We start from the raw sequence: 15,626 nt of genomic DNA on the forward strand, positions 1-15,626 counted from the left end.
CTTTTTTTCTGTGCCTTTTTCTGGTATCCAGAGAAGGCCCATTCGAGGCACTTAATGCTATTTTGTTGTTAGCTGCGATCCCAATGCTCCATCTTGCTGGCTTGCCCAGCATGTCTGATGTGACCAATTTTGTCAATCCTTCTCTGCAAATGCATTTATCCACTGCTGACTTGCATTTTTCATGCTGTTCACTATATTTGCCTATTGCCAACTCCTTAACTCATTTTGCCCCTGCCTCCACTCATCTAGTGAAGCCCTTCATGCTTTTGTTGCATTTAGGTTTGACTGTTCCAATGGCCCACCTCTCTCATTGTACGCTCTTTGAAGTTAGGATCATCTAAAGCTCTGTTAGTTGTGTCATTATTTGCAGAAAGTCTCATTTGCGACTCAACTCTGTGTTTGCTGTCCTATGTTCTCCCTGGTCAAGCAGCATTCTCATCTTTGTTTTTAAATTCCTCCATTGCCTTGCCACTGCCTACCTTCATAATCTCCCTCAGTCCTATAATTCTTAGATACGCGCATTCACCTAATTCTGGCCTCTTAAGCATACCCAGTTTTAATTTCATCACTGATTGTGACTGGGCCATAAGTTCTGAAAATCCATCCTAGTTCCTTTCTACCTTCTTCCCTGTCATTCCTTATTTAAGACATTCCTTAGAATATACCTCTTTGCCCAAACTTTTGCTTATCTGACCTAATATCTTCTTGTGCGTTGGTGTCACACTTCATGTATAAAACTGCTGTGAAGTGTCTTGGGATATCTCATTATGCTAGAGATACATAAATGTCAGTTATTGTTAAGTTAAATGGAACAGAGAGAAATAAGATTGAAAGGAAAACGGGTGTTTAAATGTCAGGAATATACCGCAAGCTTGGTTTAAATTCCAAACTTTGATGTATATCTTCTAGGTTTAAAAAAACACTGTTGATTTATCCTGTGTTATTCAGGTCAAAAGTGACATTCTTAAAATTTGGAATAGGGACCTATTTTGAATGTCTATTTAAAATATTACAGCCTGATAACAGAAAGAGCTGGAGAATGGCATAAGGTCATCAAGATAATCTTACATTCATATCAGCTGTCTTCCTTTGCATTTTTCTGTGTCTTTTTCTATAATGTGCACTCTTCCCTCTTGGTGACAGCTTTGGCAGTATGTATCCTGAATTCTTCGGAGATCACCTCGAGAGATATCCCTGTAACCCTAGAAGGAAAAGACTGAGATTCGATCAGGTCTTTCTGACTACTGATGCCTTCTTTAGTCTGTTGTATTGTAATTCTAAACAGAATCTGCCTGCACTTCAAAGGTCCCACGACAAGCTGCGTAGCTCCAGGCCCATGCAATCTGATTGTGTATCTTCCTGTCAGTGGTATTACCATGATCCAGGTGTCTTTGTTGTTGTGGGCCACTGGCTCCTTTTTATTATTTGCGATGATGAAGAAATTTAATCCAATTTTTTATGAGCTTTGGTACAGCTCAGTGGGTTGGAAATGTTATCCTGCACTTATTTTGAAATTCAAATGCAGGAAAGGTAATAGCAGTGCCTTTTTTCATTACTCACTCCCTCAAACTATATACTAATGTCTGATCAGTTACAGATACATACATACATATATTTCATCAGCTTCATATCAGGTGATAGCAGAACTGAGAGAATATAACTACGAAAGAAAACCTAACAGGCTGGATATCTTTTCTCTTAAAAAGGGAAGACTGAACAGTGACCTAATGAAGATCTTTAAAATTGTGAAGGTGTTTGATAAGATAGACTTGAAGATGTTGTTTCCACTTGTGCAGAGTCCAAAATTTAGGGCAATAAACAGTGACCTAATGAAGATCTTTAAAATTGTAAAGGTGTTTGATAAGATAGACTTGAAGATGTTGTTTCCACTTGTGCAGAGTCCAAAATTTAGGGCAATAAATCAACACCAGTAGAAAGGGGAAACTAGATAAATATATGAGGGAGAAAAGAATCGATGGATGTCCCAATAAGTTTCGATGAAAAAAGAGGGGAGGGTTGTTTGGAACGTAGCTGTAGTTGGGCTGAAAGATCTGTTTCTGTACAGTGATTTCTATCTAATAACTTAAAAATAGCAATATCTTTGTCAGTACACTGGGGAGAACTTCCCTGTCCTCCTTTAAATCATGCCATTGGATCCCTTGTATTCATCTGAGAGGACAGGTAGAGTGTGATTTTAATTTTGGTATGAAAGATGGCACCCTGACTGTGCAACATTCCCTCAGGACTGCACTGGAGTTCCAGTCTGGGTTATATACTCAGGTCTCTGGGTTTTGAGCCCATAGCCTTCTGAGTCAGATGGGATTGCTACCAATTGAACCATATCTGAGAATTTTTTTTTACTGCTGCTTGTTCTCATGATTCAATGCCCACATTGCACTTTGGTTATGTTCGTTTTAAATTTTCTAGCATAGAAAATTGTAGCTTACGTTGTGCCAGAATATTAACAACTCTGTATTATAATGGATGTCATCTGAAATCCTGCATCTGCAGTTCATTCAAAACCATTGCATTCTCTCTACCATGATTTCTATTCTCCATCACATGACTCTGTCCTTCTCCCTGGCTGCTACTTGAGGCCGACCCAGATCATTCACACCGTTTGGTCCCATTTGACCATCTGGTGAACTTTCATCTACATATCTGGACTAAAACTACCTATTTCCTTCTTAGGCAGTTCCCTCAGACCAAAGATGACTGCTTTTCACTCTAGAGGTGTTGGTCCTGAGGTCTGATGTCTAGATAGTCTAATGTTGGATCTGCATACCCTGCCACTGGTAGAGTCGGTGATGTTTGAAGAGGTGGGACTTTCAGATACTCCTCCTTCTGTTTGAGCTGGTTGGTACCATGTTTTTCTCTTGGATGATTTAGACAAGAAATTCCCTTGAGTTGGTGGCATACTGCGTGTTTTTAGAGAGGCTTTGAGGATGTCTGTGATGCATTTTCTCTGCTGTCCATGATGGAACATGGTGGAGCAGAGAGCTTGTTTTGGATGTTTTGTGTCAGACACGCAGATAATGTGGCCTGCCCACTGACATTGATTGAGCTGAGCCAGGGCCTCATTTCTGGGGTGTTGGCCTGAGAGAAAATACTGGTATTAGAGTACCTATACTGTCATTGCATTTGTGGGATTTTGTGGAGACATTGGTGATATTTCTGAAGGCTTTGAGACCTATATTCCCCTTTGTCTTGTCATCTGTCTCTAATTCTGCCACAGGTCATCTGTTGCTGAAATTTATTCAAACTTTTGTACCTCTAGGCTTGACTATTCTAACGCATACCTGGCTGCTCCCATTTTGAATCCTTCATAAGCTTGAGCTCATCCAATTCTAAATAAGTATGAAGACATCCATCAGTGCTGGAAAAAAAAAACACTTTGAACAACTTCTCAATTGTGAATCCATAGTAACAGCTCATATTTTCCAAGCTAGCCCCTATGACTCTGTGGAAGGATGGGTACCATCGACGGGATAGCTGCAACATGCATTCAAATGAATGAGAAAAACCAACAAAGCCTGTGGTCCTGATGGTATGGAGCAGATATTCAAGGCTGACCGACCTTTCTTCAAATGAAGACTGTGCACAAGTTCTGCAGATTTTGAGAGGAAAAGACCTCCCCACCCCTGTCATGACTTAAGTAATATGACAATTATAACTAAATTCCAAGAGGATACGTACTATTCTGTATGAACTGTTGAGGTATCTCACTGTTCATGGAAGGGAAAATCCTGACATGCATTATTCTCCAGAATTGACTACTACTTATAACATATTGTCACTTTTGACCTTTCAGAGGAAACTCTAACGTGGTCCTCTTTGCCAGACAAATTCAAAAACATGTTGAGACTAGCACCAAGAACTTTCCATCACATTAAGTGACCTGTCAAAAGAATTGGATTTGCTGAATTGTGAGACTGTGTGGATTGTGCCCAATGCTTTGGATGTCCAAGGAAGTTCATCACAATTCTACAATTGCTTCTTGACAAAATGATTGTTTTCATTGGAAAGACAGAGGCTGTGGGGCAACTTGATGGAGGTCTATAAAATTATGAGGCATAGACAGGGTGGAGAGTCAGAGGCTTTTTTCCCAGGCTGGAAAGATCAACTACAAGACAGCACAGGTTCAAGGTGAGAAGGGGAAAGTTTAGGGGAGAAGTGCGGGGAAAATATTTCACAGAGTGAGGGCCTGCAGTGCCCTGCCAGTGCTGGTAGTGGAAGCAGGCGCATTTGCAATGTTTAAGGTGTATCTTGATTGACCCTGAACAGGAGATGAACATGGATAAAAATTGGATATGATAATAAGTAGTGGGTCTAAATAAAGATTAGGAATCAGTGCGGGCTTGGTGGGCCGAAGGGTCTATTCCTATGTCATATTATTTTTTGTTCTTTGTTGTAAAATCTGGACTAGTGTCAGACATAATTGTGCAATACACCCAATACTATTCACAAACTCCCAGACAGTAGCCAATCACCTATGAAAGATCAACTTGCCTCTGGTGTGAATATGAAGAAAACCCCAAACAGAAAACTCTTTAACTTCAGTTGCCACTGTGCCCGAACTAAACTGACCTTTGGAGACGTACATGATCTATATTTTGCAAAACTGCAAGGTTATTGCTCACTTTGCATTAGATTTGCAAGCCATTTTATATCTCCTTATTTCTACAAACAAGAAATTCAACCTGTCCTTGAATTATGCAAAGGCAAAAATCATGTTAATCCATTCATGCCCTTATAAACATCTCACCTCCCGTACACGTGGAAGGAAACATCATTAACAAAGAGAGCCAACACTGGGTCAGCTGAGCCAGCCCAATTTTCTGTAAACTACAAGAGTTTGACAACAAAAATCTCCACAACCTCTATTGTCAAAATGCCCCTGTGCTGCAGTGAGACGAAGACAGAGTATTAGCAACATGGAAGAGTGCGAGAGAAATTCCATCAGCATTGCTTCCACCCATATCTTCTGGATTCAATAGAAGGACGCTGTTAGAGTCCTTCAAGCTGGCTTCACAAGCATTTAGATAATACTCTTGCAAAATTAATGGCAATGGATTGGGCACTGTTTTTAGATCACTGAAACAATCTCCCTTGCGAAGTTCTATTTTCTCAGCCTTTAAATGGTCACAATTTCAGAGGAAGTCTAAGAAAATGCTTCAGAGATACTGGAGCAAGTCTGCATTGACAGCATTGAAGCAAGTCTTGTACTGCAGGTCCCACTATCTTGTGGAATGTCATGCCTTACAAACCCAAAGATCTACGGTCAAGATAAGTCAGTCAGTTATAGGAAGACCCATGTCAGAAATTTGTGACCCTGGATGGACATCACCTTTGAATCAAGGAACAGTTGATGATGAATCCTCTGAGAACTCAATGCTACTCCAACTCTGACCTTTTACACATTCCTGATTTTCTCTGTTCCACCATTAATGGCTGTGCCTTCACCTGCTTAATTCGGGGATTCTTCCCCTAAGCCTCTTCACCTTTCTTCATTTATCCTCCTTGAAGATATTCCTTAAAACTTAGCCCTTCGACCAAGCCTTGATCTAGTATTCCTTATGTGACAGTCTCAAATTTTACTTCATAATTTTTTTCTAAAAACATGGGATGTTTTTCTATTTTAAAGATGTGACTAACATGCATGTTGTTGCTGTTGTAACTTCAGCTGTCTTGTAATCTTCTGTATGTAAAATACCTTTCTCACTGCAGTAATATTTGAACCTAACTTTTGTGAAAGATAATGAAAGATAAAATGTAAGTTCCAAATTACAGGGCAATCTGATACTTACAGATTCCTTCCAGGTTGTTTATTGTTAGATGTTTTAAAACAATGGTAGGTTTAAGTCTCTTAGTTATGGAAGCAATCACTATGCTTATGCAGTATAAATCAATAATATCAATTAAGGAGAATATTGCACCAAAAATCAAATCCACACTCCTGTAAATAATCTCAAATACACTGTAGAAAAATATTTTGTAAACATGGCTGTGAATATAACCACAGTGTTTTGTAAAGTATACTGTATTTTGAAATACCTTCCAAGAATAATAAAGAGTACAAGTCATAATGTTTTAATGTTAGAAAAGTGAAAAAACAAAGCATGCATAGCAATGGGAAAAAGGTGAAGGGTGTAGTCTGATTTAATCATTCTGACAAGGAGCCTAAACCTCTCCAGCTTCTTTTGTTGTTATCAGAACCCTTTAATTGAACAGCAATCTTGCTCCGGTGTATATACTCCTCAAGATCTACACCAATAAGTATCACTACAGTTTTACAGTGTTGAAATGCTGTGCCAATTTTGAATTATATTTTTAATATGTTTCCTGCCTCAGTGGTTAATTGTAATCTGAATGCTTCTGGTCTTTACTGACAGGGACTGATTAAAATTCGCGGAGATCGATGTTGGAAGGACCTGACCTGTATGAATTACCATTACGAGGTTTGTACACTGCATCACGAGGTATTGCATTGAAGTGACCCGTTTTAGGATTGATCGGTGTGTGATAATTTGCGATTTTTGTATTGTGTGTGTGTATAAATTACAAACTGGATAGAAACAGATTCTTCATTCTCCACTGGTATTCTGTTGGCTATGTGTGTATTTATACAAAGTTCAAAAGAATTCTGAAATCAAAAGCAGTGAATGTCAGAAACACACAGCAGGACCATTAGCACCCGAAAAGGACTACATGCTCTGTCGCTGTAACAATGTCTGTCTGTCTTAACATTCTTAACCTTTTAGTTGACCATGATATCATTTTCCAACATTCTCATTGGCCTACCTCCATGGTATTACACTCTGTTTCTTCAGTTTATTACTTTATTAGTGACCAGTTAATTTAACTTTGGAGGTCGGGAAGCTTCTGGAAGCAATTATTCGCGATAGAATTAGCAGCCATACTGAGAAAGGTAGGTTTATTGGGAACAGTCAGCATGGATTTCTAGAGGGGAAATCATGTTTAACTAATTCACTGGAGTTTTTGAAGAAGATGTGAGTGATGCTGTTTATGTAGAATACATGAATTTCCAGAAGGCATTTAATACAGTGCCATTCAATAGACTTTTGAAGAAAGTTATAGGTCATGGTGTAAAATGGACATTATAAATGTAGATTTATAAGCTGGCTGAATGATAGGCAACAGAGTAATGGTCAATTGATATATCTTGGGGAAGGTTTATAGCGGAGCCCCCCAGGGGTCAATATTGAAACCCTTGTTTTTCCTCATATATATTAATGATTTTAATCTTGCTATGCAGGAGCAATTTCAAAGTTTGCAGATGACACAAAACTTGGAAGAATTGTAAATTGTGGGGTGGATAGTGTGGAACTTTTGGAGATTGGACATTGACAAATTGATGATATACATAAATAGGTGGCAGATGAGGTTCAATGCAGAGAAGTGTGAGATGATGCACCTTGGTGAACGTTGAAAGACAATATAAAACATGGGATGCAATTCTAAAGGGGGTGCAGGAATAGAGGGACTTGGGTGTTTAGGTGCACAGGTTATTGAAGGTGGCAGGACAGGTGGAAAGAGCAGATAGTAAAGCGTACTGTATAATTGGGGGTATAGAGTATAAGAGAAAACACGTGGCATTGGACTTGTATAAGACATTTTTCAGACCTGAGCTGGATTATTTTGCATATAGTTTTGGGAACCAAATTATGGGGAGAATGAGAATGCATTAGAGAAGTATAGAAGCAATTTATAAGAATCGTTCCGGGATTGAGAAACTTCAGTTATAAGGATAGATCGAAGAAGTTGAGACTGTTCTCCTTGGATAGAAGGCAGCTGAGAGGAGATTTGATGGAGCATTGCCTGGAAATGTGGTGGAGGCAGGTTTAATTGAGGTGTTCAAGAGGGCATTCGATGATTATTTGGAAAGAAATAGTGTGTTAGGATATGGGGGAAAGCAGGAGATTGGCATTTGCTAATGATGCATGTTTGAAGAGTTGAATGTCCTCCTCCTGCACCATAACAATTATGAGATTCTTTGTTTGATTCTTCTTTACTGACATGTTCACCTTCAACATACCCATGGGTCCAAATTTAATCTGTCTCCTCTTCAGTTACGTGTTATCTTGTGGTGATATTATGCAGAAGTATGGCAATCGGGTTCCACTTATTCGTCTGGTGTTGGCATCCTTCTCTGCCACTTACACTGAACCAAAGTCTCCAGGTGCTTTATTTACAGCAGGATTTTATTGGCAATGACTTCCTCTAGTTTAAGGAGACATTAAGGTATCATCTTCAACCCTTACTTATGCTTGCATTTGTATGTTGATGTTGACATAAAGTTCCCTAGTTGTAACCACAAATGTGGAGCTTTGCCATATTTTTATCTCAAGCTCAGCTTCCTTCCCCATTTCTGCTGCGTCACCAAGTTCACTTTGCTTTACAGTTACAATATTGCTTGCCCCTGCTCCAGCCAGCAAAATTATAATCCATGCTCTAATCATTTCAGTGTCCTAACCTTCTCTTTGCTACATCAAACACATTAACATCTTTATTCAAGTGTACATGAACCTGATGTATATACAGCATTCTTTCTTTACACTTATGTTCAGTATAAACTTGCTGAATTACATTTTGACAGTGGTGTAGGATTAGTTTTGTGTATGATTGAAGTTTTTTAAAACTTAAATGTCAGTGATGAGTTGATACTTGTGCATAATATGTTCAATATTAGTTTATAAAATAAAATGAGGTTTTGGAAGCTCCAGTTGTACAAGTCTTGCTTTTGGAGGTCCAAACCAACGAAGCAACACAAAGAAAAAATCAAAGTGAAATATTCTGCTTTCTATTTAAAAATGCTTCTTCTGTTTACCATCCTTTTTATCATTCCCATACTGTGATACTTAATACTTATGTGCCAAAGGCATTTACTACAAAGCTAGCTAAATAGTTATTGAATTCTGTGCAAATATTTACAGAGAGATTTAGTGCAAGAATCATTAAACACAACACACAAACTGTAAAATCTTTACATAAGGGTGATATCCTTTAGCAGAATACAGAAAAGCCTCAATTTGTGTGTCAATCTGCTCTTTTTTCTCCTTTTGAAGTCATATTCCATTTGTGAATGGTACGAGATTGGTAACAGCTCCCTGTTTGCATTCTGGCTCCACATTTTATCACAGCAAGATTATAGGAAGACAAAGCTGCAATTAGTCTCAGGAATATTCACTATCTATTTATTGAACATTCACACACTGGCTTGTTGAAGATAATTACCAATGCTTAAACAGACATCTTTTTTGTAAGCAAAGCCTTGGACTGGCCTGACAGATAAAGTCTTCTACTCCAATTACACCACATCAAGTGTTTGACATCCTGCTTGAGTTGCTCTTGAATTAGATAAAGTATAATTTTGCATTATCGGCTCTCAGATATATGCTTGGAGTTCTGATCGCAATTGTGAAGATTATCAGATTCTTCTAAAATTAGAAAAGAACTGATCGAATGGACAACTGTGAAACTTGGAAGAAAACATTTATTTAATTTGGGCTAGAATAGGCTTTCAAACTGATATTTGCCACAAATTTCATGAATTTGTGATCAGCTCAAAAGTATTTGTTCCTAACTCGTACATGACTGGAGAAAAGGTGAGTGATGTTTTAGAGTTTTACACATTGGATCAATTCCATGTTCATTTGGACATGAATTGTTATTTCATTTGAGATCACAAGATAGGTTAATTGTCTCCAACTTGTCATTGCTGACTGTAACTTTTCCTCAACACATTTTCCATTGTAAATGCTATGAAAAGATTGCCTGTTATCTTCAAAAGCTGTCTGCGAAGTATAATTTGTAAGCTTAGTTTCTGTCTCCATCCTCCAAGGTACATTGTTTATCACAGTCACAAAAAATTTTCACAATTTAAAGAGGGTTTTCATGAATGTATTCTTAATCAACATGTATGGTTTAATAAATTTTTTGAATGGACTTAAACTTTCATAAATGTAAAAAATATTTTTCTTGTTTTTTTTTCTCTATACTGTGTTAACTTTCTTCCCTGAAAAATTACGTTTTGCAAAACGTCCATGAATAGTCATCAAAAAAAAAGCAGCAAGTGAATTTGATAATAGGGACTTAATGTGTGGATCTATTTTTTTTCAACTTTATCAATATATTTTATACAATTTTTTAATTTTGGCTCAATAGCTTGGTCTAACTATACACGGTCTGGTAAACTCACTTGAAGTTTCATTTGGTCATGACTCCCTGTATCCAATGATACAGAGATTGATTGGCATATTATACATTGACTGACCTCTTAAATCACTAACTTGTAATTTGTTTAATCTAAGTGTGGATATTGAGATTTTGTGATGGATGTAAGTTTTTCTGATTTTTTTTATTCCGGTTGCTTTATGTTTTCTATTTTTGAAGTGATATAATAATACTGTGATGTACTAGGTACTGGTGTAGGATTAGCTGGCATCCCCTTAGAATGAGTGAGAACTCATTATGGAAATGCTCATATCTTTGTAGTGTGTTTTAGATGTGGCACGTTGGAGCTGTAGGTACACATTCATATGGATAATTCCATACAGTACCTTCCAAATGTTAGTTAAATATATTAATATTTATTAATATTGTTGAAGAAGTAATTTCCAGCCAGCCCATTGCTTTCAAACAGACGTCTTGTAGCACCGTTTTTACCGAGACGGATATTATGAATTTGAGTTCCACTACTAGCCTTGAGCACCTAAACTAGGCTGGTGCTTGAGTGTGGTACTGAGAAAGTACCTTGTTGAGGTTCCATTTCTGGGTGCAGCATTAAACAAACACTCATTTGCTTGATTCTGGTGGAAATTCACAATCTCACCGCATTATTCATAGAAAATCACAAGATTCTAGCATTTTCTAGGGCATTATTCTAGCCTCAAGCAGTATTATCTAAAAATGTGTTGATTGGTCATTCATGCTATTGGTGCTTATGGGCTTTTGCTGTGTACAAAACAGCAGTTGGGTTTGCCAATTGAACAATAATTACCATCTCCTTTCCAGTACTTCATTAATGTGATGCTTTGAGATCCTTTTTTTGAGACAAGTTAATAAGGTACTGCATAAACGCAAGTCTTTTTTTTGCCAGAATTCAAAAGGTTAAATCTTTATGTTAGATAGCTCTGGAACTTTTTAAAAGTTGTGTTTGCACTGACTGCAGTGTGAAACTACCTCCTTGAAGTGGTCTCACGCTGCTTGCCAGAATTAAATTCAAGCAACTTCACTCTACAGTTTTGCAAACCATTTTGTGTTGATGTGAAGGAGCTTTGGCTTTGCATCAATGCAAACCATTACAATGCGAGTAACCTGTAAGAAAAATTAGAGACTCAATTTTTGGTCATAACATTTGTATTGTGCCAATTCTGTCCTAATGTGTGGGGAAAGTTTGTAATGAAATGACTCCTTTAATATGGTCAAACTTTAATTGTAGATTAACCAGCAAATTAAGTTTTAGTTTGTTGTACTCCCTTAAAACAGTCATCTTAGAACTTTGACCCTTTGTATCACCTTACAGGACTAACGACATCCATAGGGAAGATGAACACGATAGACTGCAGCACAAAATAGAGTTGTGGCATAACAGATCAGTTTATTTCCACATTGATTCAGTTCATTATTAATCGGGCATTGCTTTCCATCAACAGCACTTGAGTGTTAAGTAAGACCTTGGACTGACTTACTTTACAACTTAATATAACATATCAGCAATAAAATCCATTTGTCTTGGAAACAAAGGAAGTTCATTTGAAGCAAGAAGACACTTGGTGAGATGTTTGTTGAGACTGTCCTCCACCTCTTCCTGTCAGGCAACCGTTCTTCCAATCCAATCACCAGAACATCTTTGTGTTTGATCTCAGGTCTTCACAGATCCCAGAGGTCTTATCACACAGAAGGCAAACTTTCATTCCAAACATCTTCTTTTCCTTCCATCTTCATCACTCATTTCACCACTTCTCTTCTCTCTTTCTGTCTCAGGTGGTCATATTATTTCAATTTTTTCAGGTAGTTTATCTCAATACCTCCGCAATCTTCACTGAGATTCCTGATCTTGTCCTTTCTTGATATTTCACACATCCCCTCAGCATCTGCATTTTATTAATATCCAATCTTCTTGTTGTTTTCCAGATTTTTCCAGTCTATAACAACATCGGTCTCTATAGCTGTCTTGTAGTCTCATCCTTTCAGTTTCAGTGGTACTTTTCCATCACACAAGTCTCCACTGCACTCATAGAATCATAGAATCCCTACAGTGTGGAAACAGGCCCTTCGGCCCAACAAGTCCACACCGACCCTTGCAGCATTCCACCCAGATCCATCCCCCTATAACCCACACACCCCTGAACACTACGGGCAATTTAGCATAACCAATCCACCTAGCTGGCACATCTTTGGACTGTGGGAGGAAACCGGAGCACCCACAGGAAACCCATGCGGACACGGGGAGAATGTGCAAACTCCACACAGACAGTCACCCGAGGGTGGAATCGAACCTGGGTCCCTGGTGCTGTGAGGCTGCAGTGCTAACCACTGAGCCACCGTGCCACCCTTCCAGTCACTCCAACCAGCTAATCTTTGGCTTAATTTTCATTTCCCTGCCACCACTGACCCCACGTACTTGAAGCTACTTACTTTCCCCAGGACTTCCCTATAATGTTCACACCTTCACATTAATCTTCTTTCCTTGGTTATAACTGACAGTCCATATTGTGGGACTTTGGAATGATTTTTCATATTCTCATCTTTCAGTGCTTTTCTCCAGTTCTATAGAACTCAATCATATTAGTTATACCTTGCACAAAGAAGATGGTTGTAGCTGTTGGATGTTAATCATTTGCAGCTTCAGGATATTAATGCAAGAATTTCTCAGGTTACTGTCCTAGGCCCACCATGTTTAGTTGCTTAATCAATGACTTACCCACCATTATAAAATCAGAAGTGGGGCTGTTTGCTAATGATAGCACAATGCTCAGCCCCATCTTCAACTCCTCACATACTAAAGCAGCCTCTGTCCATACGTGGCAGGACCTGAACACCATGTAGGTTTGGACTGATAAGTGAAAAGTAATGTTCATGCCATGCAAGTGCCATACAATGACTGTGCCTAACAAGGGGCAGCACAGTGGCTCAGTGGTTAGCACTGCTGCCTCACAGTGCTAGGGGCGCAGGTTCAATTCCACCATCAGGCAACTGTCTGTGTAGAGTTTGCACATTCTCCTCGCGTCTGCGTGTGTTTCCTCCCGCAGTCCAAAGATGTGCAGGTTAGGTGGATTGGCCACGATAAGTTGCCCATATTGTTCAGGGATGTGTAGATTAGGTGGGTTATAGGGGGATTGGCCTGGGTAGGATGCTCTGAGGGTCAAAGAACAAACAACAAAGAAAATTACAGCACAGGAACAGGCCCTTCAGCCCTCCAAGCCTGCGCCGATCCAGATCCTCTATCTAAACCTGTCGCCTATTTTCCAAGGATCTGTATCCCTCTACTCCCTGCCCATTCATGTATCTGTCTAGATACATCTTAAATGACGCTATCGTACCCGCCTCTACCACCTCCGCTGGCAACGCGTTCCAGGCACCCAACACCCTCTGCATAAAGAACTTTCCACACATATCTCCCTTAAACTTTTCCTCTCTCACCTTGAAATCGTGACCCCTCTCCACCCTGTCTATACCTCTCATGATTTTGTAGACCTCAATCAGGTCCCCCTGCAATCTCCGTCTTTCTAATGTAAATAATCCTAATCTACTCAACCTCTCTTCATAGCTAGCACCCTCCAAACCAGGCAACATCCTGGTGAATCTCCTCTGCACCCTCCCCAAAGCATCCCCATCCTTTTGGTAATGTGGCGACGAGAACTGTACGCAGTACTCCAAATGTGGTCGAACCAAAGTCCTATACAACTGCAACATGACCTGCCAACTCTTGTACTCAATATCCCGTCCGATGAATGAAAGCATGCCGTATGCCTTCTTGACCACTCTATCGACCTGCGTTGCCACCTTGGACCTGAACACCCAGATCTCTCTGTGCATCAATTTTCCCCAGGGCTTTTCCATTTACCGTATAGTTCGCTCTTGAATTGGATCTTCCAAAATGCATCACCTCGCACTTTCCTGGATTGAACTCCATCTGCCATTTCTCCGCCCAACTTCCAATCTATCTATATTCTGCTGCATTCTTTGACAGGCCCCTTCACTATCTGCTACTCCACCAATCTTAATGTCATCTGCAAACTTGCTAATCAGACCGTCTATACCTTCCTCCAGATCATTAATGTATATCACAAACAACAGTGGTCCCAACACGGATCCCTGTGAAACACCACTGGTCACAGTTCTCCATTTTGAGAAACTTCCTTCCACTACAACTCTCTGTCTCCTGTTGCCCAGCCAGTTCTCTATCCATCTAGCTAGTACACCCTGGACCCCATGCGACTTCACTTTCTCCATCAGCCTACCATGGGGAACCTTACCATGGGGGTCAATATGGACTTGTTGGGCCGAAGGGCCTGTTTCCACACTGTAGGGATTCTAATATGAATAAATTTTCTAATATAAATAAATTTTCTAATATAAGATAGATGATGAGAGGCAGAGATAGAGTGGATAGCCAGAGACTTTTTCTCAGGGCGGGAATGACTATCACAAGGGGGCATAATTTTAAGGTGATTGGAGGAAGGTATAAGGGAGATGTCAGAGGTAGTTTCTTTACATAGAGAGTGTTGAATGCATGGAATGAGCTGCCAGCGGTGGTAGTAGTGTCAGATACATTAGTGGTATTTAAGCGACTCTTAAATAGGCACATGGATGATAGTAAAATGAAGGGTATGCAGGTTAATTTTTGATCTTAGAGTAGGATAATAGGTTGGCACAACATCGTGGGCCAAAGGGCCTGTACTGTGCTGTATTGTTCTATGTTCTAAAAGAGAATCTAACCATCACCCCTTGACATTCAATGGTGTTACCATCACTGAGTCTCCCACTACCAAATCCTTGGTGTTACTATTAACCAGAAACTGAACTGGACTAGCCATAAAACTACAGGAGCTTCAAGAGTAGGTTGAAGGCTAGGAATTCTGTAGTGAATAACTCCTCTCCAGTGTCCTGAAAACCTGTCCACCATCTACAACGCAAAAATCAGGAGTATCCACTTGCTTTAATGAGTGCAGCTCCAACAACACTCAAAACGTGTGACACCTTTCAGGACAAAGCAGCCTGCTTGATTGGTATGCAATCCACCACCAGGCTGCAGTGTGTGTCATCTGCAAGATGCAAATGTAACTCACCAATGCTCCTCAAACAGCACTTCCCAAACCCATGACCTCAACTACCTAGAAAGACAAGGGAGAAAATGCATGGCAGCACAGGCTGTACATTGTCCTCCAAGCACCATATCGCCTTGACACAGAAATATATCACTGACCCTTTAATTCTCTGGATCAATTCCTGCAACTCCCATCGTAGCAACGTTGTGAGTACCCCACACCTCCTCCCCCCACCCCCAAATAATAATTTGTAGTAGCTCAAGAAAGCAGCTCAACAACACCTTTTCCAAGGTAATTTACCAGTGATACTTGCATTCTATGAGTGAATTATGA

At 39.6% G+C, this 15,626-nt stretch overlaps 1 protein-coding gene across 2 annotated transcripts in view; it reads left to right on the top strand.

Moving 5' to 3' along the window:
• lmf1 (lipase maturation factor 1) overlaps nt 1-15,626 on the top strand; it is a 578,934-nt gene that overhangs the window by 262,174 nt on the left and 301,134 nt on the right. For both annotated transcript variants that reach the window (XM_048609600.1, XM_048609601.1), the window contains exon 5: nt 6,393-6,458. In XM_048609600.1, coding sequence (XP_048465557.1) covers nt 6,393-6,458 — 66 coding nt within the window. The remainder of the gene's footprint in view (nt 1-6,392; nt 6,459-15,626) is intronic.

The sequence above is a fragment of the Rhincodon typus genome, chromosome 21 (genome assembly GCF_021869965.1).
Source record: "Rhincodon typus isolate 14 chromosome 21, sRhiTyp1.1, whole genome shotgun sequence".
NCBI lineage: Eukaryota > Metazoa > Chordata > Chondrichthyes > Orectolobiformes > Rhincodontidae > Rhincodon > Rhincodon typus.